Source organism: Chiroxiphia lanceolata, chromosome 11, assembly GCF_009829145.1.
Source record: "Chiroxiphia lanceolata isolate bChiLan1 chromosome 11, bChiLan1.pri, whole genome shotgun sequence".
NCBI classification, from domain to species: domain Eukaryota; kingdom Metazoa; phylum Chordata; class Aves; order Passeriformes; family Pipridae; genus Chiroxiphia; species Chiroxiphia lanceolata.
This window is the reverse complement of record NC_045647.1, coordinates 12,849,189-12,873,937: the sequence shown is the minus strand read 5'-3', so window position 1 is coordinate 12,873,937 and position 24,749 is coordinate 12,849,189. Positions and strand designations below refer to the sequence as shown.

The following is a 24,749-nucleotide window of genomic DNA, read 5'->3' as shown; positions in this document are numbered from 1 at the left end:
CAGAAAAACTACAAATAACATATTAGAAATAATCCTAATATTTTAATCAATGCAACCTGGGTTTTGATGATCTTTGATCACTAAATCTCACTACAATTATATTAAACAAACACCATTATTATTTGTCAGGTGTCAAACGTGCAATGTCTCATTTGAATTTCAATATCTTGAATTGCACAAAACTCACAGTATCTGATCAATCATCTCTTGCTGCTCATGGCTCCTTCGGTATGTCAACAGTTTTTTCTGTAATGGTGACAGATCAGCTGTGACTGACGAAGGTACAACAGTGGGATGAAACAAAGTTCTCAAAGTCCGTTTCTTGGGAGGTTCTTCATCTGAGTGCTCCATCTAAAACCATAACACAACCAAGATTTTACAATGCAGTCCTGTCCAGAAAGCAGTTTAACAGATGCCTATATGAAGCTGAATGGACATGAGACATAAAATTACATCAACTCAGGGATTTCCACAGTCTAGGTATGATAGTTTAGCTCTCAGAAAACAGACAAGTGGTGTATAGTCTCAGATGGCAAAGTTCAACACAAGTGCACACATACAAAGCCTGAGGTACTAAAAAAACACGTTACAGTTTTATTAACTCCAGATTAGTACATTGCATAAAATTGAAAAGTTCTGGTACAAATCTCTGACAGTACTTATTTATCAGCTGTACAGCACACAGAAGACACCAGGAAAGGGGCTGATTAAACCCCCATCAGACTGCCCCAGGCTGGTCTTGCCTGATGTAGGCACATTTTCTGTTCTCAGGGTGGATATAGGAGTCAAGTTAAGAAGGTGGGAAATTTGGTTAAGACCAGTGGGTAGTTGGGCTGTGCAACAGGAAAGTGGAGACAGGTGTAGGTTTGAAATAAGAATCCTAGTCTGGGGGTGGGGTGAAGGTGTGAAGCAGATAATTGGGTTTACACGGTTAAAGGTACTTGGAAACCAAAGCTTGATAATCACCTTGTATAAAATAAAAATAATAAAAAAAAAGGAAATAAAGATAAAAAAGCAAACCTTGTTGTGCCACTGGACTCGGGTTCAACTAAAAGGCCACCCTTCTACAGCGGCTTAAGCGGCTGAGTACGGCTATCCCAAAAGACCGACAGTCCGGTTCCCCTGGAAACAGGATGCACAAACTCAGAACCGCAGTTCAGCGGGGGAGCAGAAAGCCAAAGCTACCTCCTAAATCAGCGGTATGTCCTCGAAACGCACTAAAACGGGCGGTGGTGGACGCACCAAAAGACACAAAGCTGTCCCTGCCCCACGGAGGGGTCCCCGCCGCCCTCAGCTCTCCCTGGGCCCCGGCTCGGGACAGCAGCGCGGTTACCCCGGGGCCGAGGGCGGGCGGCAGGGCTGGGCCGGGCGGGACTCTCCCTGGCCGAGGAGATCAATCCCTCTCGTGATTTAAAAAAAAAAAAAAAAAAAAAAATAGAAGCAGAGACTCTGAAAAGCCTTACCTTGGCTGTCCCGGTCTGCCGGAGACAGACCGAGCGCGTCGGCGAGTCCTCGTGCTTCGGTCCCCGCCTGCACCACGCAGATAAAAACCTCTGCGTTCCAGATCACAGCAGGAATGCCTGGGGAAGTTTAAGTATTAATACCCTCAGGCATCAGGTGGCTGTTGCTAAGCTTCTGCTTTTTGTACAACTATAAACGGAAATGTGAAGAAATCCCAGAGATTTTCTACCCACTTGCCCATATTTGACGAAGAGTCTTTAAAACCCTAATTCTGCGCCTGTGTGGGCAGAGCCCCGCGCGCAGCGACTGCGGGAGCAGCGGGAGGGAATGTGAGGTCCCTTTTCCAAAGTTCCGGGCACCCTCCCAGCACGGGCTTTTCACAGCCCGGGACGGTTCAGCTCGAGGCGTCAAACCAGACGCGAAGTGTTTCCTCGCAAACAGGAAACAAAACAAACCCCTTAATGTTAAAGGATTTATAAGTTTGCACCGGGGCGTTACGAGGGAGAGCCGCCCCCGTCTCGGACACCTGTTGGCCGTGAAGGGAAGGGGACTTCACTGCTGAGGGAGCGGAACCCGGCGGTTCAGCGGGCGGCCTCCCTCACGCCGTGCCGGCGGGTTAATGGCGGGCAGGGCGGCGCGGGGCCCCGGAGCGAGCGGGCACCGTTGGGCGGGTACCGCCGAGCGGGCACCGTTGGGCGGACACTGCCGGTCGGACACCGCCGGGCAGGCACCGCGCTGGGGCCCCGGGAGGCAGCACCGCCCTCACGGCCCCCGCCTCCCGCCCGGCCCCGCCCCGCTGCGCGCGCCTTGACGGTGGCCCCGCCCCCGCGCGGCGGTTCCGGCCGCGCCCCGCGGAAGCCGCAGCGCCGCCGGGTCCATGTGGCGCCGGCTCCGCTCCGCCCTCCGGAGCCTCCGCGGCTTCCCCGCCGTGCCCCCGCCCGGCGGCGGCGGCGGTGGTGGTGGAGCCGCCGCCGCCATGGAGCGCGCCGTGGTGCGCTGCGTGCCGTCCGAGCCCAAACTGAGCCTGCGGTTCGTGCTGCCCGACGGCAGCGCCCGGCACATGCAGCGCGACCAGGGGGAGCCGCTGGGGCGGGCGCTGGCGCGGATCGCCACCAACGCCGCCAAGGGCCACGGCAAGGCGGGCAAGAAGAGCAAGAAGGCGCGGGCGGAGGAGGGCGCGGAGGGCGGGGAGGCGGCGGCGGCGCTGGCCGTGCGGTTGTTCTCCCGCGACGGCGCGGCGGTGGCCGAGGAGGTGCCGAACGCGGCCGCCTGGCAGGACGGGGCCGTGCTGCACATCGGCGCCGCGCGGTACCGCGTGGAGCGCAACCCGCCTGCGCTCACCGAGCTGCGCCTGCCGCGCTCGCTGCTCGCCGGCTTCCCCGTGTGCCCCAAGGTGAGCGCCGAGTTCGCGGCCCCGCAGCACTGCCTGTTCCGCTGGTACCGCGAGCAGCGCCCCGCGGGCGGCGGGGACGCGCCGGGCGAGGCCTGGGTGGAGGCGGCGGAGGGCGAGCGCGTGTTCACACCGTCCAACGCGCTGGTGGGGCTGCGGCTGAAGCTGCGCTGCACGCCCGGGGACGGGGAGCAGCGCTACGGGACCGCGCGGGAGGTGGAGAGCAGCGGCCCCGTGGAGGCCGGGCCTGGCGCCTGCACTTTCGACAACCGGCACCTCTACACCAAGAAGGTCTGCGGGCAGGGCTCGATCCGCGCCGTGTCCTACAACATCCTGGCCGACACCTACGCCCAGACGGAGTTCTCCCGTACCGTGCTCTACCCCTACTGCGCTCCCTACGCCCTGGAGATCGACTACCGCCAGAACCTGCTCAAGAAGGAGCTGGCGGGATACAGCGCCGACCTCATCTGCCTGCAAGAGGTGGATAAGTCTGTCTTCGTGGACAGCTTGGCCCCGGCCCTGGATGCTTTTGGACTCGAAGGGCTGTTCAAGATTAAGGAGAAGCAGCACGAAGGCCTGGCCACCTTCTATCGCAGGGACAAGTTCAGCCTCCTCAGCCAGCACGACATCGCGTTCAGCGAAGCCCTGCTCTCGGAGCCGCTGCACAAGGAGCTGTGCGATCAGCTGGCCAAGTACCCCCTGGTGCAGGAGAAGGTGCTGCAGAGGTCGTCTGTGCTGCAGGTACCACCTTTGACAGGCCTTCTTCCTTTCTTTCCTCTTTCTCCTCTGGCCAGGTTTGTTAAGACTCAAACCACAGGAGAAGAGAGGTGAGGGATTAACAATCTGAAACATTGGAACTATGGTGTGTTCTCTGGGGTAATGCATAGAGCAAATGAGAACAAAACATTGAGACTTTGCTGGACTGGATATATAGAATTACCAAAATTTGGTAAAAAAAAGGCAGTATTATTTTCTTTGAAAGTGAAGACAGCTGTTGAGATTCTGGGCCAGGTAGTGACTCCTGGTTGGTGGTATTGCTGTCAAGCTTTTCACTACTTACTCTCATACGTCAGAATACGTATTTTTTAAGACTTTATTATAAACCAATTTTAAATAAGTTAATTGCCACTTTAAAAAGTGACAGTAGGGAGAGAATTAAGGTTGGACCTGTTTGTGAGCTTCCTGATGCCAGCGGCTCTTCCAGCAGAACCATTATGCAAGTACAAATGTGTAAGATACAGGTCTGTGTCAGGAACTTCAGAAGCATGCAGTGGTAAAAGTTTTGTACTTATGGACTGAGTAGGACTAACAGGATTTCTGTGATAACTGAAATCACCTCTAAAATTCAATTTAACAGCTATGCAATGCTAGGGTTTGCTTGCTAAAACCAGAGGCTTAGGTCCAGTTCTGTTGGCAGAGAGAATTGGTGAATAGAATTTAGAAGTAGTTAAGAATGGTACAGCATTAACAACATCTTATGAAAAAATATGGCCAAAGCAGACACAGTCAAAAGCATCTTCATTAAATACATGGATGTAGTGGTAATATTTTGATTGATACTGAGACTTTATATAGAAGTTTAGTGAAAAGTACAGCTCCTAAGTTGAGTTTATTTGTTATGAGTAACTGGATTGTCATAAAGGTATAAGCTGTTTTTTAAAGTATAATCTCTCAGTTTAAGACTCACCAAAGACTGCTTTTTCTCTCAAAGGTTTCGGTTCTTCAGTCTACAACTGATCCTTCCAGGAAGCTTTGTGTAGCAAATACCCACCTATACTGGCACCCCAAAGGTAATTCTGGCATGTTCCCACATGTAGGATAACTGGGTTTTTTAAGAGTTTTTGCCTTTCCTTGGGAGGATAGATTTCCCACCGTTCTTTTGCAGCTATAACCTTTTCTTCTGGAACTGAGGGTTTCCTGCCTTACTTCTTTAGATGAATCAAGCCAGGCTCCTAGGTCTGTTTATGTATTTATTTTCCTAATCTGCCTGGGAGTCAATAGAATACAGCTGAAAGCAAGGCAAGTCATGTTACACACAATTCACCCAACGAGCAGATCATAATACAGAGATGGCTTTGTGTGTGCTCGTGGCTTCCCAGTCCTGTTGTACCTGAAGGGGCTCTACTGGGGTACTACCAGGAGGGCAACCAGACTGGGTTACAGAAGCTTTTAGAAGACATTCTGCTCCTTTAAGTTTTCTTTTGGGAACATTATTAGGATGGTTGCTGTGAAAAGAAAAGCTGCTGTAATATGGATGTTTAAGGTTCAGAGTCCTTTCGTGTCCGAGTTTAAATTAAAGCATTGTCTGCCTCTCAAAAACTTTTATAGTCACAAACTTCAAAGGCTTCTTTATTTGTGGAAACTATTCTAAAATGTAAGATTGCTGTTTCAGAGCTATAACTGATATATGCTTCAATGAGCAACTTGGAAAATTGCTGCAATGCTGTTGTGCAGTATTTGAAATCACACTTTTTTCTATTCTTAGGTGGGAACATCCGGCTCATCCAAATTGCTGTAGCCTTGTCCCACATCAAGCACGTCGCATGTGACCTGTATCCCAGTATCCCAGTCATATTCTGTGGAGATTTTAATAGCACCCCATCATCAGGAACTTACAGCTTTATCAGCAGTGGTGTCATTGCAGAAGATCACGAGGACTGGGTTTCCAATGGGGAAGAAGAAAGGTGCAGTATGGCTCTGAGCCACCCTTTCAAACTGCTGAGTGCTTGTGGAGAACCTGCTTATACAAACTATGTTGGTGGCTTTCACGGGTGCCTGGACTACATTTTCATTGACAAAAACGCTCTAGAGGTTGAACAAGTCATTCCATTGCCAACTCATGAAGAAGTAACAACCCACCAGGCTTTGCCAAGTGTTTCACATCCTTCTGATCATATAGCACTAATATGTGACTTAAAGTGGAAATAGAGCAGCTCTGGCATGGTGCTTTTGAGGGTTTTCAAACCAGAAATTTAGCGTATGGCTGGGGAACTGAGGTTACACCCTGACTTGTTTGCTACTAAAAGGAAAGCCAAAACTATTACTGAAAAGTTCATGTGTTTAATGGTTTTACCGAATATTATCACACCATTCAGAATATTTGCATGATAAGTTTCCCCTTTTTTTAATATGCTAATGGGAAAAATGTATTTAAGACATGGATTTGAAAATTGGATTATCATATACCTTTTTATTGGTCTTTCTAAAGGATTAAGAATTATTTTATTAAAAACATAGAAATTTAATCTGATTTGTAATACAGTGTACAAATTGAACCCTGTTTAATTCAGAACCACACACAGAATCCAAACCCAAATGGATTTAGTTGATTCAACCTCACTGTAATTTTTAAAAAATGACAATTTTTAAAAAATAAGTTCAGAAATTGTCTCGTTCACTTACCATTACTGTGTCCCAACTTTTTAGTAAATGGCATGAACAAATGTACTTGTACCTAAGACCTTCTGAAAATGTGTTCTTAATTTTCAGTGAATAGACTTTCTGACAACAATCAACTATGTTAAATTCAAGTTTATAATTGATATGGAAGCATTTTGCTTGCCCATATAACGTGGGCACTGAGGGTAACATTAGCACCTAGTGAAACTGGACTACATGTAGAGGTGGCATCTACTTGGAACATCTCTTCCTTCTGTTGTTTTGAGTCATTGGCAAGAAAAGAAATACCAGAGTTTAGGACAACCAGCTTTGGATGGGAGGGAGCTTTTCATCAATATTGTCTGTTTCCAGAGGAGTTAGTGTGGTGCATTAGCTGTCTGTGCCTAAATCTTGAAAAAGAAACACAAGTGACTTGCCAACCTTTAACACAATGTTTCTATTTTGCTCCTCTCTTGCATACAAAGCCTGAATTTTTAAGTGTTATTACCTGCATTTTTTCCTTCTAGAAATAGCCTAGTTTTCCTTATTTTGTAGGAGATAATTTGGATGTGAGGAAATGTATTTATCCATTCCTTCATTGAATTTGTTGGAGAGGGTTGAGTCATTTAACAAGCTTCTTGCTTTGCATCATTAGTACATAAGAAACAAAGGACATTTGGAAACCATTTCCCTAGATCTTCCTCTTTCACCTAATAAAGCTCCCTGTGTCAGTTGTCTCTCACTGGTTTTTTTTCCTACTTTTTTTTGTGTCAAAAGCTCGTCTGAGTTGATAAAAGCTGTGTACCTTCTTTCACAACTGGTCACCTCCACTGCATTCTGGTTGACTGCAGGTTGTAACTGGGATTCCCTCAGCTGTTCACAGACTACTACAATCAGGCAGTCCCTTTCAAGTAGCACATTGCTGAGGGGTGTTAGTGCTGCCTCTTGCCATAGTAGGGGCTATGCTGTGAAGGGTGTGCTTTGCAGAAGCTTGTTAACATCTGCTCTTCAGCCTTTTCTATGTTATTTCCAATAAAATTACTACTGGTTTTTGCTACTGTAGTGTCTGGGCAGCTAACACATCGATGCTGATAAACAACTGCACTAGTAAAGCCACCAGGCAGATTGAGCTACAGAGGTCTTAAAAGGCTAAAAAGATGCAGGCCCATACATCTCCAACCATGTCCCAAACAGCATGACATGAATAGACAAATCTCACAAACTGTCCAGTGTTTTGTAAGCAACTCTGCACACAGGTAAAGGCCAACTGACAAATTCCACTACTCTGCAAGTGCAGAAGCCTGTTACTAAAGAACTCATGTAAACATCCCGTGCAAGCAGCTTTTTCCAGCAACATAAGCAGTTAACCTTCCTTCCTCCTCTCATCCCAAACTCTTTTAACTGACCCTGCTCTACCTCCTGTGAATTCTGGCTTCTTGCTCATGCCACACCAAACTGAAAAAGGGAAGTGATCCAGCTAAAAATACAGGGCTTTAATTCTCTTGTATTATCATTTTAGTGGGGTGTTATATCCCGAGCTGATTCACCATAAAGCCTTTTGTGCCCAAAGAACAAGATACAGGTTTGGAGGTGGGAATAGGTGATCAAGGCTTGAATCAAGATTTTCACCTGCTTAAGCAGATCTGGCACAAAACATAACCCAAGACCTCGATGAAAGGGAGCTCATTTATTCCAACAGCTTTGCCAGACTTATATGTAAACCCTCAGATTCCAATTTTTGCTAAACCAGAGTTCTAGTTAAGCCAAATGGTAGCTAAAAGCCTTTGGATAAAAAAGGGAAGCAAAATGGAATGTGGCAATGAAGGATGTTAGATCATTGCAAGAGTGGCAGACAGTACTTACCCTGTAAAATTGGATCCTAAATACTTCAGGTGGGTCCTTGATTAGTTTCTCTTCTTCCTTAAAAAGTGTAATTCAGTCTTGCATATGAGTTGAAGGTACTGTCTGTAATCTTCTAAACCACAAAGTTGATAATAAAAGTATTGGTGATTCGTAATTAAACTTTAAGATACAGAAGTGAGGAAAAAATCTTGCAAACAGAATGGAGGCTGTAAACCTGGGCAAAGAATTTTTACTAATTTAGTAAATGAGGGAAAGCTTACACCTGAACATGTAACATTTGCAAGCATATGGCATCTTAAAGGGCAGAAAAATTAATTGGAAGGTCTGTTCAAGAAAAAAATTCAGTATCAACACCAGGGAAAACACTGAAAATGACTGTACTACAGCTGAGTCAGAGGCCTTTTACAAATTGCCAGCTCTGAAAAAAAAAAAGGGGGAAAAATAACAAACCACTGAGTAATGCAGGCTTGTAGGCTGGCAAGTGAAATGTCTTAGTCACTTAGAATAGTAAAGTTGCAATTGTGAAGTTTGGAAATGAAATCCTATTACTTATATAGCTTAACTGAGCACCCCTTATAACTTGAAAGAACATTATTTTCCTCCTTTTTCAGTACCTATCCCTTACAACTGGGTTACTTTGTCTTTTCCAAAGCCAAACCACTAAAAATCTGTAGCTTGTCCCTGGAACCAGAAGATGGAGCTGCTCAGAGAACATACTTGCCTGGTTCTCTACCTCCCTTCTGAGAAAGACAAGTCCCTCCTACTCCCTGTCCTGGTACTGGGGCTGCTGCCTCTGTCTCCCTGCAGACCACGGAGAGGGGTGCACAGGGAAGCTGGAATCTGCAGGAAGCAAGTGGTGAGGGACAAACACATATGGGCCCGGTAAAATTCAATGGCCCTTGAACATGGCAGATACTCTTTGACTGTGTTCAGGAGGAAACCCAGCCCTGTGAGCTGGTCCTGCAGACTCTCCAGTCCCCTTATTCCCTGTTTGATTAGTAAAATACAGCAGCAGAATCTCAATGCCAATAGCAGCAACATGTCAGGAACCAGTCAGACTTTTCTGGAATAAGAAGGCAGCACTAGGGTCTAGGTTAGGAAAGTAACAATTCCAAAGAACTGTGAGTTTTTGGGGTGAAAGCAACCCTTAGGTACACCTTGGGCCCAGAGCCCCCACGCTCCCAAGCTGTGTTTACCTCTGTGTAAGGTAACATATGGTGCTTCCTACTGCACATACGGTGACTTTAACTCCCATCTTAGCTCCCCCTACACATCTGGACCTTGCCCAGCAATTAATTATTCCTCTCGAAATCCCATCCAGAACCCAGATTTGCAGAAACCCTATTCAAGCTTTTCTCAATTTTATTCCATAAATCTAAACCCACTTGTATTTGTTCCTCATTCAGCAATTGGAATGCTCCTCATCCTTCACATCAAAAAACTGGGTAGGATATTCTTCTCACATCTTTGTAAATTTGTGTGTGGGTTTTTTGTTTCTGGTTTTGTTGTTTTTTGTTACTCTACTTTCCCAGAACATCCATTAAGGAAAAAGGAAAATCTACTCAACTTTCCCATCTCTGATGCATTCAACTGAAGGTGCTGCTCCTGCCTGGCTGTTGTCTCAGGAGGGAGGAGTTTCTTCTTTCCCACTGGCTCCTGCTGTGGACAAACTTGTCACTCACAAGAAAATTAAAGAACTAAGGGCACTGAAAGACTGATCTTCTGGAGGTAACAGAGGCTTGGCTAGTTCTTAGGCTCTGGTTATTGTGAAATAACACCTGTGTATTTGATACCTACAGAATCAACCAAGTTCTGCCAGATCCTTCAGACTGATCTGGCAACTTAGAACTCGTATTATTTTTTTCCTTTATGCATTTCAGACAAAGAGGCTCTTAGGTACCTGTAACAATTAGTACTTGAATTCTTACACATCAGTACCTCTTGTATCACTGCTGTTTTTGAAGGATATAACTCAAGCCTTCAGTAAAATGCCTTTATGCATCATGAAAAGCAAACAATGATGGCAAGTACAATTGAGAGAAGGAAGAAGAAAAGGAAAAGGGAGGAGAAAAATGGTACAAAACAAAGAAGGGGAAAAATACCCAATGTGCTAAGGTATCGAATCTTTCAACACCTCAAATTAATCATGCGGTTGTCTTGTTTCTTATATTTTTGGCATACCAAAAAAAAAAAAAAAAAAATTGTTCCAAGTCTTTTCACTCCCACCCAGTAAGAGGAAAGGCATGAAACATTTCAGTTTTGGCAGCTCAGCTTTATTCATAAGTCCAACAGCAGCATAAAGAATGTAATTTCTTACTCAAGTCCCCTGTCAATACTACTCTTCTCAAGGGTGGGAAAGAAACATTTGGACAAGGTGATGTGCAAAGTTTCATCATGTCACACTCAAATTGCCTTTGTCCAGACCTTTATAGAAAGATTCTTAGACTAGCAAGGGACTCATAACTGGCCTCTAAATTCTCATTACTGGCAACACCTAAACCTGTGTTTTACACAAACTGGGCCATTCCTGTAAGCAATGAAAACAATTAAAGCCTATCACGCATATACTGAATATACTTGAAATAAATGGTGTCAGCATGGCCAAATAAAAGAAAAACCCCTCATCCTTCAGTGTTTTGCTCTCTGTAGTTAAGCTGGTCATCTAATACACTGAAATAAAACCTCCTGTGTACAAATATTACTTGACTGACTCCCCAGTGAAGGTGAACTTGCCCCTTGTTTGAATATAGAAGCTGATGCTACACAAAGAGAAATTTCAGCTATTGGAAGTCAGGATTTCCTGCCATTACAGCAGAATGAGGAACACATTTTTAGCTGTCTTGTGCCTATCCAAGATTTTGAACTTCTGGGACAACAGCTCAGTTCAGGTATTTGACTTCTGACAGGGAAATGACAAAGCAAGTTAGTACCTCAACTCTTAACAGACATGACAAAATTGGATCTTCATGGGAATTTCATCTGCCTGTGGAGAGCAGGGCTGTATTAGATGTTGTTACTGATACACAACATTGACTTTGTCTTACTACACTTCAGTGTAAGCTGTAGCCTCAATCCTCACACAGACTCCATCACTCTGAAATGAAGCTCAAGATCTTCACTACTTTCTGACTTTGAGAAATTATTCATTTTATAGCAGAATTACACCTACTGATACACAAAACCAAGCATGGTGACCCTAAAATATGGACATTCTATACACATGCTGTAACTCAGAAGCATAGTGGCTCAACTGAGCTCACCTAAATGTCTTTACTCACAAAAGTAATTAAATCTCTACCAAGCAGAGTGTTTCCTTCACAGTAAAATGCTTAATTTGTTTTAAAGTATCTTCTGCTTCATTTAAAGTCTACCTCTAACTTTGTAACAAGCATTGGTTCATGTAACCTACTGGGACCACAAATACCAACCTGCATTAGGGAGAAGCTGTCTCTTCTGAACAAAGTGTTCCTTTTAAGGTTTAATTCAAGGAGCTGCATTGCTAGAAATATGCACATTAACAGCTACTGATCCAATGCATGGGTATATCAGCTTTGGTTAATAAATAATCACCAATTCATTAAAGATGCAGGCAGAACCCTTCTCACCTTACACTGTCTCCTGAGTTTCTGTTATCCATTGAAGGCAGTTAATGACCATATTCAAAAACTCTGGAATTTTCCCTGGTTGTGTTCACAGTAAAAACACTTCCTAGGAACTCAAACCTCACTTCCAGCAGAAGCTGCCCTGGAAGGTGCTCTGAACCTAAACCAGCCTGTATTTATCAGACTTTGTCACCAGGATTTCTTGTAGCAAGGGTAACAAGACCTGGGTGGAAACTGAGAGGTGCTAAGCCTGAAACTGCAGTGGAATCATGCTCTGGGTTCCTAATCCAGTCAATAGAACAGCACATTTCAGTCAGAGGACTGAGCAGTATCTGTCTCCATACAGCAGACAGGCAACAGAAAAACAGGTTTTAAACTACCCATTAGTAGCAGCCTCAAAACACATATGAAATCTTTCGAACTACACAGGTACAAGGGGGCAGAAATAGGAAAACAGACAGTAGCAGTTGCATAGAGATAATTTTCTGAGGAGATTCTCAGCATTAATACTAAGTAAATCCCTGTAAAAGCACTCAAGTTACCTTCCCAGCCAGCCACCAAGCTGTGGTTCTCCTGCTAAACCCATGCTGGTTTTGACACGTGGATACAACTACGAAACAGACGTGTGCTTTTCAGGCAGTTCGTATTTGTTTTATTACAATTTTTTAACTGTTAGTATTTTCATATCTGGACATCTTGAAAGAAATTTTAGATTTACAACTTCAAAAGACACTTACAGAATTATGTAAGTCCCGATGACAGCTACTCTACTGCACTGTATACAACTTGGTTGCCCCCCTTCCATGTCCTGCTCCAAACACAGCTCCAAACAAGTGAAACTCTGAGATTGATGTTCATATGCAATCTGCAGGAAAGCTCAGTATATGGAAAAAGAATAAGTGATAATTTGCATTTAACTATTTCAGGAATCAAGAAGAGCATACACAGAACTATACATTTTATCATTTTATTAGGAATAATTCCAAGTGGGTTATGAAGAAACTAATCCATTGAGTTTGATGAATTTTCCAAAATTTCCTTATGAAGATATGTTCACCAACAAACAGTAAAACTTCAGCAGAACTATTATACACTGGGCAAAAATAGTCAGGCTGATACCAAAAAGCAACATGCAACATAAAAAAAAAGATACAATATAAAGGAAGACAATCTGCTGAATATTAAAAACAACCTCAACATGAGCTCTTCGCAACCAGCACAGAACTATTCTACCCATCAAATCCAATTCACACAAAGGCAAGTTGGGCTGACAGAACCCAAGGATTAATAAATGTTCCTCAGTGCAGTAGATTTGTATAGTGTTTTAGAGCATTTCCTTGGCTTGGGACAAGCAATATTAGGAAATCTTTTTGGCAAGGGAGAGAAATAAATACATACGGAATGCTACATTTTTAAATCAGCAGACTGTCTGAGGAATGAAACAGGGCATCAGTAAACTAAGAGTAGCAGGGAGAAAAAAAAATTAAAACATTAATTTACTGGGGCTCAAAAGAGTATTCAAAACAGATCTTAAAGATGTCACAATAACTATATTCAGGCATTTAGGCTAACAAGGGGAATAAAATCAGAAGATACACTTTTTCCAAGTTAAGGAGATTTTTACCCAAGCATATTGCTACCTTTGCAACATGTAGCTCGGTAAACAATAATTGGCAACAAAATAAGTTGAAACGCTGTAATATCCTGCCCAATATCAGTTCCAGATACTGTAATAACCAAGATGCAAACTAATTTTGTTGTAACAAGCCTAGACCACCTATATCAAACATGTCCCTGGTGAAAGAGTCATCCAGTCGGAGTTAGCGTTTTGAGAGTTCATTTGACAGCCAGTCAAGTCCCTCATACAGACCAGTTCCTTGTGTAGCACAGGTAGCCTGGACATACCACTGTTAATGTAGAACACAAACAACAGTTCAAGGTAAATGCTGACAGAATGCAAGCAAAGTTATGACAGTATGTGACACTCAGACATACACTCTTTAGTGTTCTTATAATACCGCTAGCACTAAAATAGTTTTCTTTTAAACACTGTTTTTGTGCCATAATATCGAACAGATGGTATTTTTAAAAGTTTTGAAAATTACATATAGAGTAGATGGGGTTCAGACATTACCCAGAATCTCAAGGGTTTGCCTACCAAATGCTACAACACAGTTTAAGGCACCAAAAAAACAAACACAGAACATGCATTTGATTTATATGCTGAAAACTAGCTTCAGAAGATACCTAATTTCCTTCTATCTTTGCAGAGGTGAGACTGCAGAATGCAATTGCTCCCCCAGAATACTAAATACTGAGAAAGCCCACCACATACTTTGTCAAATGTTGGACAGTTGTATTTCAGTGACAGACTGGAGTATTTGTGTGTTTTCAGAAAAAAGGTGAGAAATGAAACACCTGTGACAGCTGTGCACACTGCATTATACTTCTGAATCACTTATTTAGAACAAGGACTTAAACTACACACTACGAAGTTTAATGGCAGGTATGTGAATCTTTCTACAGAAAGAGGTGAAAACTTGAAATTCGTGTTTATGATACATAATAGAGGAAGAAAAGAGTTCAGCAGTCAGAAAGTTCAGCACTTACAGTTCTGTTACGCAGAGACTGAAGACCTAGTTTATCTGTCATTTCACTGATTGCCATGGCATTTGGCAGATCCTGTTTGTTTGCAAACAGAAGCAGCACTGCATCTCGCAGCTCATCCTCCTGAAGCTAACAGAGAGACAGTCATGTTACTAAATTACCTTCAGTTACTTCGACAAACACTAAAGAAATCTAAATACTGAAATATTTAAGGGTTATAAACATTTTCATTCTTGCTCCTGAAGTCACCAGTAAGTATGGAATGAAACTAGTACCCAACAGAACTTCTATGATTAAGGAAAAAATCTTTCAATAGACAGTTTAAATTTATGGGCACCTTTCTTCTGAAATTCTCTAGCACCAACCTGGTTTTCCATTTTTATTTAGGTTTTATGAAGGCAAGAAAGGTTCTGTCACATTAGTAGTTCTGAACAGAGCTGAAGTTACAACTCAGTGCACTACGTGACCCAGAATTACCAGGTGAATGCAATATGCACCGCATAAACTCCCTAAAATTTTAAAATCCTAAAGCTTTTAGGGAAGCTGACAAACATCCAAAAATATGACAAAGTAAGTCTAACAAAGGTACTTCAGAAGATATCGACATTTACCATTTTCTGCAGCTCTTCTGCTGCTTCCTGGATTCTCTCTCTGTCATTGCTGTCTACCACAAAGATGAGGCCCTGTAGGAAGTTAAGAAGGTTTGAAAAACCAATGTGCAGCACTATTTTAAACCCCCCAAAATACTCATGTTGAATATTGTTATTGTCTCCTCTCTTAGGTAAGAAAATTTGACAGAAATTTCTGTTTAAGCAACACAAGACGTGTGTCAGAACAACTACCAAAGAGTCAACTTCAAAATAAAGCTAGGAAAAAAAACCCAGCAAAATTTCATAAGTCAACTCTCCCCCTCTCTTGTCACTCATTGTATTAAGAATCACAAGTGCTTCACCAGCTCATATTTCACTGAAAAATCCCACACCCTTAAAGTAATGCCTGAATTTGTTTAAAAAAAGTTTGTACCAAACAGTATTTCTAATGGCATCTCTGTTATTCAAGTGTCCTCCTTATGCACACTATTTACTCTTAACATTTCAGTCTGAAAACCTTACTTTTATCATTCTCTTCAAGGAAAGAGAATTATCTTTTAAAAGAAGTATTTAGTAATAGGACAGTTATTCACCACAGTATAGTGGTACACCCCTTTTGTCAATCCAGACCTCCCTGTTTTTCTGCATCAATCATGTGCATCATGCTGCACACAAGTTACATGGAAACAATTCTATATTCAACACAAAAAAACCCCAAAACAAACCCACTCCAAAAGTTTTCTGATACTAACAAGCAACTTACCTCACCACTTGTGAACCAAAGGAAAGAATCACATTTATATCACCAAAACTGACAGCAGTCACCCCATCCATGTGAAGATAACACTTTTTAATCAACTGATAACAAGATCTTTTACCATATTTTAGACATTCAGCTTACTAAATACACTGATTTAGTACAGTAAAAGCTGTGTACTTCAAGGCTGGTTACAAAAAAAGAGGATGTAGAAGGGTTTTTAAACAGTAATATGTTTTATGCATAACCAATGCCAGTTCAAACAAATCAAAGCACAGATACAGCAAAGTTGAAGAGTTCCTCACAACAAACCAGTTGCTCTGGCACATTACAGAACACTGGGAGATCCTAAAGCACTTGATCCTTGCCAGCTACACTCACAACTAGGCTTGAAGCCTTCAGGGTAACAAACTAGCTTCAACTGAAATAAAATCTGGGTACCCTCAGAACTTGCAGGAGGTAGTGCAGAGCCTTTCTGAAAGAAAGAAAACAACTTTCCATATATATTCTACAGAAGACAATGAGGCTTCACAAAACAGCTCTTTAACTATTGTCATCTGAGAACTCTTACCTGTGTGTTTTGGAAATAATGCCTCCAAAGAGGTCTAATTTTATCTTGACCACCGACATCCCAAACTGTGAAACAAATGTTTTTATATTCTACCGTCTCCACATTAAAACCTAAAAATGAAGGAGTTAAGTAATTAGAAATGGTTAATGCTAGTGTTAAAATATAATTCTAACCATGTTAAAGATAGACACTTCCTAAGTTCCACTTCTCCCAATTATGTATAAAACAGCTTATCAGAACTGAATTGGTAGATCACAAGAAAACTGACTGAAGGGGGAAAAGACCACAGATCACTTAAATCCAAGTGATTCAGCAAATCTTTCAGCCACAAACTGTGAGGCTTGGGGTGTTTAGGGGAAGTACTGCTACTTAACTGATTCCTGTACTGCTGAGCATCTGCTGCTGGCCACTGTCAGGCACAGGATTCTGGTCTAGGTGCATCTTTGGTGTGACAGTTACGTTATGTTACGTTTAGGGCAGTGCCAGACAGCCCATGTTTCTCTTCATTCCAGCAAAGATAGCAAATCCCTACACTCTTCAGAAACCTTCCTCTACAACATAAATTTAGAATAACAACAATGAAGACATAAGAACCGGTGATCTTACCGATAGTGGGAATTGTGGTGACAATTTCTCCTAGTTTCAGTTTATAAAGAATGGTTGTCTTACCAGCAGCATCCAAACCAACTAGAAGGAACAGAAAAACTGATTTAGTTCACAGTATTACCTACAACCTGCTAAGTTCAAAATATGCCATTTTACATGCAGAGTATTAGGGGTTTTTTCTGAGAATAACTTTCCAAACACTCTTAACTCTTTGTTGATAAACTATTTTATGTTTTTCCCCATCTCCTCTACCCAGCACTGAGAGACAGAACAAGCTCAATAAAACACTTCCATTCACAACCCATAGGCTCATAAGTTTCTAGACACCTTCCTAAGTATTTGTGATACTTAATTAAGCTTTATCATTCACTTAAAAAGTTTCTTCTGTGTAAATAAGGAAGAATTTAAAAGCCTAGCAACCATCTACAAGCAGCACATCGTGTCTAACTGGTCACACGTTTGCTACTTCACACACAAGTTGGGGAAGGCCTCACTTACTCAGTCTTCAGCTAAGGCCAGTTCCACAGGCACCTGGACCGACTGGAGCTGGCACTGTCCATGGAAGACTCCTCCGTGCCCCTCATTCCAGTCTCTCATCCCTTTGCCAAAACATTTCTTTAGCACTGACAGAACCACATCCACCAGGAAACTCTCATCATCCCTCTGCCTGTACCCCAAGGGCTGTAACTCTTTTTCAAGATATCACTTCTATTCCAGGATGCTTCCAATGGGAGTCTCCACTGTTGGTCTTTACAAAAGATCTTCTGCACTTACATTTGCTTTTCTGTTTCTACAACAAAACTTATGTTTGCTGCTTTTCAATGTAAGCTATGTGGTAAATCTGTCACCCTTAAAAAAATAAAATAAAATGAAGCCTCAAAGACATTTTTGGAGACATATCACCAACACTGCAAACATACACACTGTAGTTCCCTAAAACTGTTTGTCCAATGGCTTATTGTTATGCATTTCAGAACACATAAGTGCAACTCAAAATACAATTCCTTACATTAGAATGCAATACCTAGCACATAAGCACCTACACAAACAGCACATGGTAAACATCACAGCAACAGTTCGAATAAAATGCCTATTTGTGAAACTTAAAGCATCCAGTAAAACTTTGCCCAAACCAAAACATCCCCCCACCAAAGAATTAATTAAATAATACTTTCACAAGAAATCAAATTTTATCCTTGTTTGATACGGATAACAGACATTCTTAAGTGTTCTGAGTTAATTTCCTACTTAGCAACTGCAATATATTAAGCTTTAAGTGGTTTGATGACTTGACTATTAATAATACAACTGTTTCCTTAGCATCGCAAAAAAATGGAATTCAAAATTACCTGCTTATTCAGAATGAAACCAAACTTTTGAAAACCCTCAGCCTTCTCAAGACACAAACTGCTGTTACAGCAAATTAATTAAAAAAAACTATCTATAATTGTCCTATATTCTGATAGTGTGCAGAGGATTAAACATGCCAATGCAGTTTCTTTGGCAATGTCACTGCATGTTAAAAAAATAAAAAAAAGTTGTTCTAATTGTTGATGTCATTAGAGCATGAAAGGAAAGGGGTGGTGGTGGGGAATCTACCACCAAAACCAAAGCTCCTTGAGGGGTAATAAACTCCCCAAATGTTCGAATTAAAATTTAATGGTTTTAAGTTTGCTATTGTCTAAGTGCTGGTCTCTTTTAGAACCACACACAGGCAGGAACAAAAAAAGACGTGGTGCAGCAGAGGTTTCACAAGAGCTTGCAAGTCATGAAACTTGTAAATGCCAGTATTTCTCCACACCAGTGAAGTGTCAGGTCATCTTAGAAAACCCTCTAAGCCAACCCTGGAACCCTCAGATACTCCATCTATGCTGCAAACCAGTGTTTTTAATAGCACAAGGCTTGAAGCCCAACACTATTTTTACACAGCTCGGCCTCAAGGAAGCCTTCGTAGGATGCCTAGATCTTGATAAGAAAACATAATGCCTGTACATAACATGTGATCATTTTCCAGTAAATTAAGACTGTTTAATGAACCACCAAATTAAAGTTACACCCACTCAAAACTCTTCTTTCATTGCCCCCACCCCCCAAAGAAAACCCCCAGTTACCAGTAGAACAAACACTGACAAGATTTGTTAAAATCAGCAATGCAAGAAAGATGGCATTGTCTACACAAAGGGTTTGAGTGTATTTGAGGTTTATACTAACCATACAGATAAAGAAAAAAGCTAATCTCATTTCAAAGAATGTACACAGGGTAACAAGAACCGTTTAGAGATACGACTCAGAGCTAAGAAACTAGAAACTAGTCAGGAATTTTAAACTACTTGCTCAATTAAAAAAATATTGTCCCAGTTACCCACTCTACTCTTGTGCCAGGACCCAGTAACACTTTAGTGGTGCTGGCAGAAGGCTGCACTGCCTATGTAAGCACAAAGCCCAGAGACTTTGCTTAAATCCACTCTTACTCACAGCCCTGATTAAGCTGTTGGACTTTGCACTGAGCCAGGCTGAGTTACGGGGTTGTGGATAAGTGTTTTCTTCTTCTGACACTTGAGACAGCAGCTGAACTGAGGGAAGGAAACTTCTGCAAATCACCGTGACCCTATTTGCAAAAACTGCCTCTTTTGGCCAAACTACAAATGTTACAAAGTCTAAACAAGCAAGTCATAAGAAGCATAGTCTCCATTCATATTTCTTACTCCAATTTGCAAATTACCACCCTTTTTAGAACAAGACATTTCAGAGCATTAAATCACATTTAATCTTTTGAGCTGGTAGGAAATGTAACTACTGCTTTTAGTAGTCCAAGAATGAACATGTTTACATTTGCACTGGAACAGTAAATGTAAATCTATGAGCTACTTCCACATCATAAACTTCATCAAGGTTAAAACCTACATCTTAAATCCCCAGATAAAGTAAACTTCCTATTCTACATTTTCACTGATTCTACTGCCTGACCATTGTCAAGAGCAAGGTGTAAGAAACCTGATGCAGGGTACACTGTTCAGCAGTTATACTGCAAAGATTACAATAAAGTACAAATGGGAAACAAAGACTTGTACTTGCAACCATTTTTCTTTAAACTGAGTCAAACATTCTTTTCCTCTAGCTGGAGAAAAAGTACCTACAATGCTTTCAGGTGCTGTTGAAATCACTGTGGTTCTGAGCCCCTTACTGCTCTGTGTTTTATTCACAGCCTGTCAGTTGTGTTTCTAAACCTCAAGCTTCCAGTTTGCTTGTCCTGGGGAACATCCCCCCAGCCACATCATATTCCAGCTTCCAACTCTGATCACTGGTGGCTGAGTATGAAGCTGCCTCTGTTATCGCAGCACAGAACTTCATATCAACTACAGAAAGCCAACGGCAGGCAAACCAACAGAGGAATAACCCCCCCAAACAAAAAACCAATGAAATGGTTATGATCTGTACAGTGACACAATTCCCAAAGAATCAGACGTTTTCCCTCTGATGGATTTAATAATTACCTTTGCACTTGAAGGTCCTGAGGAGGTATTATGTCAGTGAACACTTGCACAACCACACCAAGACACAGAACACTAAATTATGATACTGAAAAGTGCATAATGAATTAATAACTTTTTTTTTTAAGCATGAGAAACCATGAATGAAATGTTTCACAGCCAGGTATGTGTAGGATTAGGACTCTTAATGCCCTGGTTGCCTAATCTGACTTTCAGTCATTCAATCCTATCCTGCAGCTCCTTCTTTTCCCTCGTGTTTCTCCCATTACACTCCAAATGCCTGATTTTTTCTTCCCATTTTGAAAAATACTTAATTATACATGTGCATTTTTTTAAAAAACAAAGTTTCAGTAACAGTATAACACTATATGTCCACCTTTTATCATCTATGTAGTTGGAGAACAAAAAAAAACCAGTGTTTGCTGGTGGCAATGGTCCCTGATGAGAAATACTGAAGTTCTGCAGAACTCAGTAACACAAAGTCAGTTTGAAGAGCTAAACTAATTCTAATTTATCTTTGATTCTGCAGAAACAGAAGAAAGCTGTGAAAAGGAAGTTAGAATTATAAATTAATCACCTGATGGTTATCAACTCACTCATAATATTTTTCCCCTAAGTACCTCACCCCATGAAGTTACTTCTTCATTGGTATTTTACATGTGAAAACTTAAATGACTGGCCTTGTACAGCTCATTTTCAATGCACGGAAAACTATCACCTTGAGGAAAAGTTTAACTCAGTCCCAGTATTCATTCAGACATCTCTCCTCAAAGTGCTGATATATGACAAAGAATGCTATCAAGAGCTTTTCATGTCACAGATATACGCAAATTATGTCATATCCAGTACAGTATTCTGCTCCTAAACATCCAGTCTATGTCCTATGACACACCACAACATACCACAAGTTTTAGTCTCTTATGCTACCTAAGAGAATACAGTGCTGTCCCATGCTCCAATTCTGTATTTTAATACAATACCTTAAAACCAAAATTCTTAAAACAAACAAACAAAAAAGATTCATTTGAATCAGCTGCTAGAAAGTGCACCTCCCAAACTCATCTCTAACCCAAATTTGACCTGATTACCTACCAATGAAGAAACTACAGCCTTGCAAGCTGTTTTGATCTGTATGACATTGCCTTCCTGTCTTCAGTGTTTTGAAGAACGCAACAGAACTACAAATACCACGGAAACTGCCTTGTCCTACAGTCAAGCTCATTTGGAGACTTTGCTCCATTCATTAAGAGTCACATGAAGAGTCTGGCTGCTCAAAGACAGCCAAATCACCTCCTTGAAACCAAGAGATGTACTGAGTTGTCTCGAAGACAGAAATTATGCAGGCTATTTTGCAACGGATGAGAGCCTCTAATTTCAATGAAATAACATACAGTAAAAAATAGTGTGTGTGCAGTAAAGAACTCTGTCATCACAAAATAGATAGAGAACAAGAAAAATTGTAATTAAAAAAACCTGCATTACTGTGTCTCTCTGCATACCCAGGCAGCACTGAGGATGGGTGTGTGCCAGGAAGTTTCACAGTTAGAATCCAGTCCCATAGCTGGCTTTATCCAAGGGAGCACTTTATATAGTTCCTTAGGACAAGCTCCTTCAGTCAACGACCATGAACCAAATTCCATTCAGTTTGGTAACAGAATTTGATAAAAATTTGGGGGTTAAGAACTGTTTGTACATAAAGCTTGCAGGGGTGGGTAGGTGGGTGGAAGAGGGCAGGGAAGAGCCGAAGCGGAGGAGGAAATGCCAATGCAGTATGTGCTGGCTTTGACCTTTTGAACCATAATCTGAAAGTGAGAATCTCCGAGAGCCACTGGCTCCAATTATTACACAGTACGTGTCAAGGGAAAGGAATATTCCAAAGTAAATGGATATGCCAAATAAAAAACTACGAGGAGACAGTAAAAATAAGCAAGCGCTGCAAGATCAACCTAGAGGGTTCTATGGGTTTGTACACGAGGTACAGGAGAATTAACGTGCACAGATGCTACACTGAAACGCCCTTTCCCAAGAGCCAGGATACAGCTCCCTACAGCTGCCGAAAATCGGCCATTATGCGGCCGTTCTTACGCCCCCGGCGTCGCACACCCCAGGCTTTGTCACATCCTGCTCAGGAGCCGCAGTGCCGGGGCAGGAGGGCACGGCCGGGGCTCGCTCGGCCCCGGCCCGGGGACACGGGCCCTGCCCGGCCGCGGGTCCATCTTTGTTCCGCGCGGCCCAGCGCAGGTGCAGGAGCGGAGCGGGGCTGGGCCGGGGGGGGGGACATGGGAATACTGCGGGGAAAAGAAGGGCAAACATAGCCCGATTCGCACCCCCTCCCGTCCCCGCTGCTCTCCCACCACCCCCGAGTCCCCGGGACGGGCACAGCGCGGTGTCCGCCCCGCAGCCCGGGACGAGGCGATCCCCCCACCCTGACCCGCGGCCTCCCCTCCCGCAGCCAGCGGGACGCGGCCGTGCGGGCCCGGTGAGGCCGGGCCGGGCTCCGCGGGGCCCCTCACCCATGAGGATGCGCATCTGCTTCTTGCCGAAGAGGCGGGAGAAGAGCGAGGAGATGGTGAGGCCCATGGCGGCTCCGGCGGCGCTGGGCGGCGGCGGGGGAGCGCTGAGGGAAGGAGAGCGGGCGGGCGGGCGGGAGCGCGGCCCGGGCGGTGTGCGCGCACGGATCCCTCCGCGCGCGGGGAGCCCGGCGGCGGCGGCGGCGGCGGCGAATGCTCTGTGACCGGGGACCTCGCTCGGTCTCTGCCACGTCACGTTCGGCGCGGCCGCCCCGGCTCCAACGCGGACACGATCACGTCACGCTCGCCACATCCCCCGGCCGCGGCACCGCCCTCCGCCACACGGCCCGGGCGGGGCGCGGACTACAGCTCCCGGCAGGCTCCGCGCCGCCCACCGCACCGCCGCGCGTTGGCCGCCGCCGCGAGGCACGCCGGGGGATGTAGGCGAGCGCGCTCGCCCCGCGCGGCTTCCGGGGCACGCGGGGCACGCCGGGCACGGGCCGGCCCCGCCCCGCCCGCGGGGACACGGGGCACCCCCGGCCCCGGTAACGACCCGAGGCGGTGAGGGAGGGACGGCAACGGGCTCCGCTGCCGGCCCGGGGGGGAGACAGCAGAGGGGCTGCCGGGGCAAAACTTATCCTCACAGAGCCCCCAAATGCACCCCAGAGACACGTCAGTTAAAAAAAAAACAAAACAAGCTGGAACAAACCAAGAAAAGGCAGCTCTGTGACAGACAGTTATCCACCACTACACTATTACTATTTATTATTGTATTATATATATCTACTCCTAGGCTATGGCTGTGACTAACACCATGGTCACTACAGGGGGCCTTGTCCTCACACGGTGCCCAGGCCCTGACAAAGCCCTCATCTATTTGAAACGTGCTCTTTTGTGAAAACTCTTTATTTCATAACCAGCTGTAAGACCTTCTCTCAGCTACTGTAAAAAGCCCATAGTATGGCAATAACTGATTTGGGGAACATCAGATGAGCAGCCTTTAATGCTTAAGTGACTCTCCCAAGGAAGGATTGGTTCAATTCCATACAAATTTTCAAGGGAGTTACAGCCTACCTCTGTCAATTAGAAACAATGTTAGGTACATGAGTGTCAACATTTTTTGAACAGAAGGCATTCACTTACCTGCCCGTAAAGAAAAACATCTTTAATGGTCCTTATCAAGACAATCCTGAACCAGATCCTAACAGTAGGCTACTGAGTGAGCCAAGTTAGGCTGCTCTTTTTGTAGGATCATAAAATGGTTTGGGTTGGAAGGGACCTTAAAGATGACCTAATTCCAACCCACCTGCCATAGGCAGGATGACCTTCCACTAGACCAGGTCGCTCAAAGCCACACCCACCATGGCCTTGGAGCATCCACAGCTTTTCTTCTGTATCATGCAAGTTCTAAATTATGTTCTTCCAGACCAAAAATCTGGTGTAAATTAAGATGGCAAGTTACATTTTTATAAAATTCAAGTTGCAAATAAATCATACCTTAATCTCGTTAGTGCCTAACATGTTAAGATGATACTGATGAACTATTAAAACTATCAGGAAATTGGAATCTAAGGAGTCCAGTGAGAGCACTCAGTATTTACACTTTTTTTGGCCAGGAAAGTTAAGCTTCACTGAACTTGGCTGAGAATAGTTACTTTCTAGACCTTCAATTTGGCCTATTCTTACTGTATCTGGGTTGTTAACAGATCCCTTTCATTATTTCAGTTGTTTGAGGACAATCTAACACTTGCTTTAGAAGTGATTGTGATAACCAGCATTTCAACATTAACATAAGTGGCTGCTCTATATAGTCATACAGAATTATTATTTATAACAGACCATTCATTGTTCTCTATTCAGATCATGGATGTTAATATTGTTAAAGGACTGGCTGCACTTCTACTGTATTTGACTGCACTTTAC

General features: G+C 43.4%; 3 protein-coding genes across 3 annotated transcripts in view; 1 reads left to right on the top strand and 2 right to left on the bottom strand.

Annotated features, from left to right (window-relative positions):
* DNAH12 (dynein axonemal heavy chain 12) overlaps window positions 1-2,143 on the bottom strand; it is a 60,119-nt gene extending 57,976 nt beyond the window's left edge. Inside the window, 4 exon segments of the mRNA XM_032699095.1 lie at window positions 188-351; window positions 1,021-1,122; window positions 1,464-1,580; window positions 1,988-2,143. Coding sequence (XP_032554986.1) covers window positions 188-351 — 164 coding nt within the window. The 5' untranslated portion in view covers window positions 1,021-1,122; window positions 1,464-1,580; window positions 1,988-2,143.
* Window positions 2,144-2,297: 154 nt separating this feature from the next.
* Window positions 2,298-6,971, top strand: PDE12 (phosphodiesterase 12). Its single transcript, XM_032698795.1, has 3 exons — window positions 2,298-3,592; window positions 4,563-4,641; window positions 5,337-6,971. The coding sequence occupies exons 1-3, from the start codon at window positions 2,339-2,341 to the stop codon at window positions 5,777-5,779; spliced, it is 1,776 nt and encodes a 591-aa protein (XP_032554686.1). The 5' UTR covers window positions 2,298-2,338; the 3' UTR covers window positions 5,780-6,971.
* Window positions 6,972-12,323: 5,352 nt separating this feature from the next.
* ARF4 (ADP ribosylation factor 4) lies at window positions 12,324-23,132 on the bottom strand. Its single transcript, XM_032698796.1, has 6 exons — window positions 22,830-23,132; window positions 16,826-16,906; window positions 16,220-16,329; window positions 14,913-14,984; window positions 14,305-14,430; window positions 12,324-13,601 (listed from the first exon to the last, which is right to left on the bottom strand). The coding sequence occupies exons 1-6, from the start codon at window positions 22,894-22,896 to the stop codon at window positions 13,515-13,517; spliced, it is 543 nt and encodes a 180-aa protein (XP_032554687.1). The 5' UTR covers window positions 22,897-23,132; the 3' UTR covers window positions 12,324-13,514.
* Window positions 23,133-24,749: the final 1,617 nt, after the last annotated feature.

Excerpts from the sequence above, each read along its gene's own strand:
- ARF4 (XM_032698796.1), bottom strand. The coding sequence starts at position 22,896 with ATGGGCCTCACCATCTCCTCGCTCTTCTCCCGCCTCTTCGGCAAGAAG. Across the intron at positions 14,431-14,912 it reads CAGAAGAGCTGCAGAAAATG|CTTCAGGAGGATGAGCTGCG; the intron begins GTAAATGTCGAT and ends TCTCTCTGTTAG. Across the intron at positions 13,602-14,304 it reads AGTCTCTGCGTAACAGAACT|TGGTATGTCCAGGCTACCTG; the intron begins GTAAGTGCTGAA and ends CTACATTAACAG.
- PDE12 (XM_032698795.1), top strand. The coding sequence starts at position 2,339 with ATGTGGCGCCGGCTCCGCTCCGCCCTCCGGAGCCTCCGCGGCTTCCCC. Across the intron at positions 3,593-4,562 it reads AGAGGTCGTCTGTGCTGCAG|GTTTCGGTTCTTCAGTCTAC; the intron begins GTACCACCTTTG and ends TTTCTCTCAAAG. Across the intron at positions 4,642-5,336 it reads CCTATACTGGCACCCCAAAG|GTGGGAACATCCGGCTCATC; the intron begins GTAATTCTGGCA and ends TTCTATTCTTAG.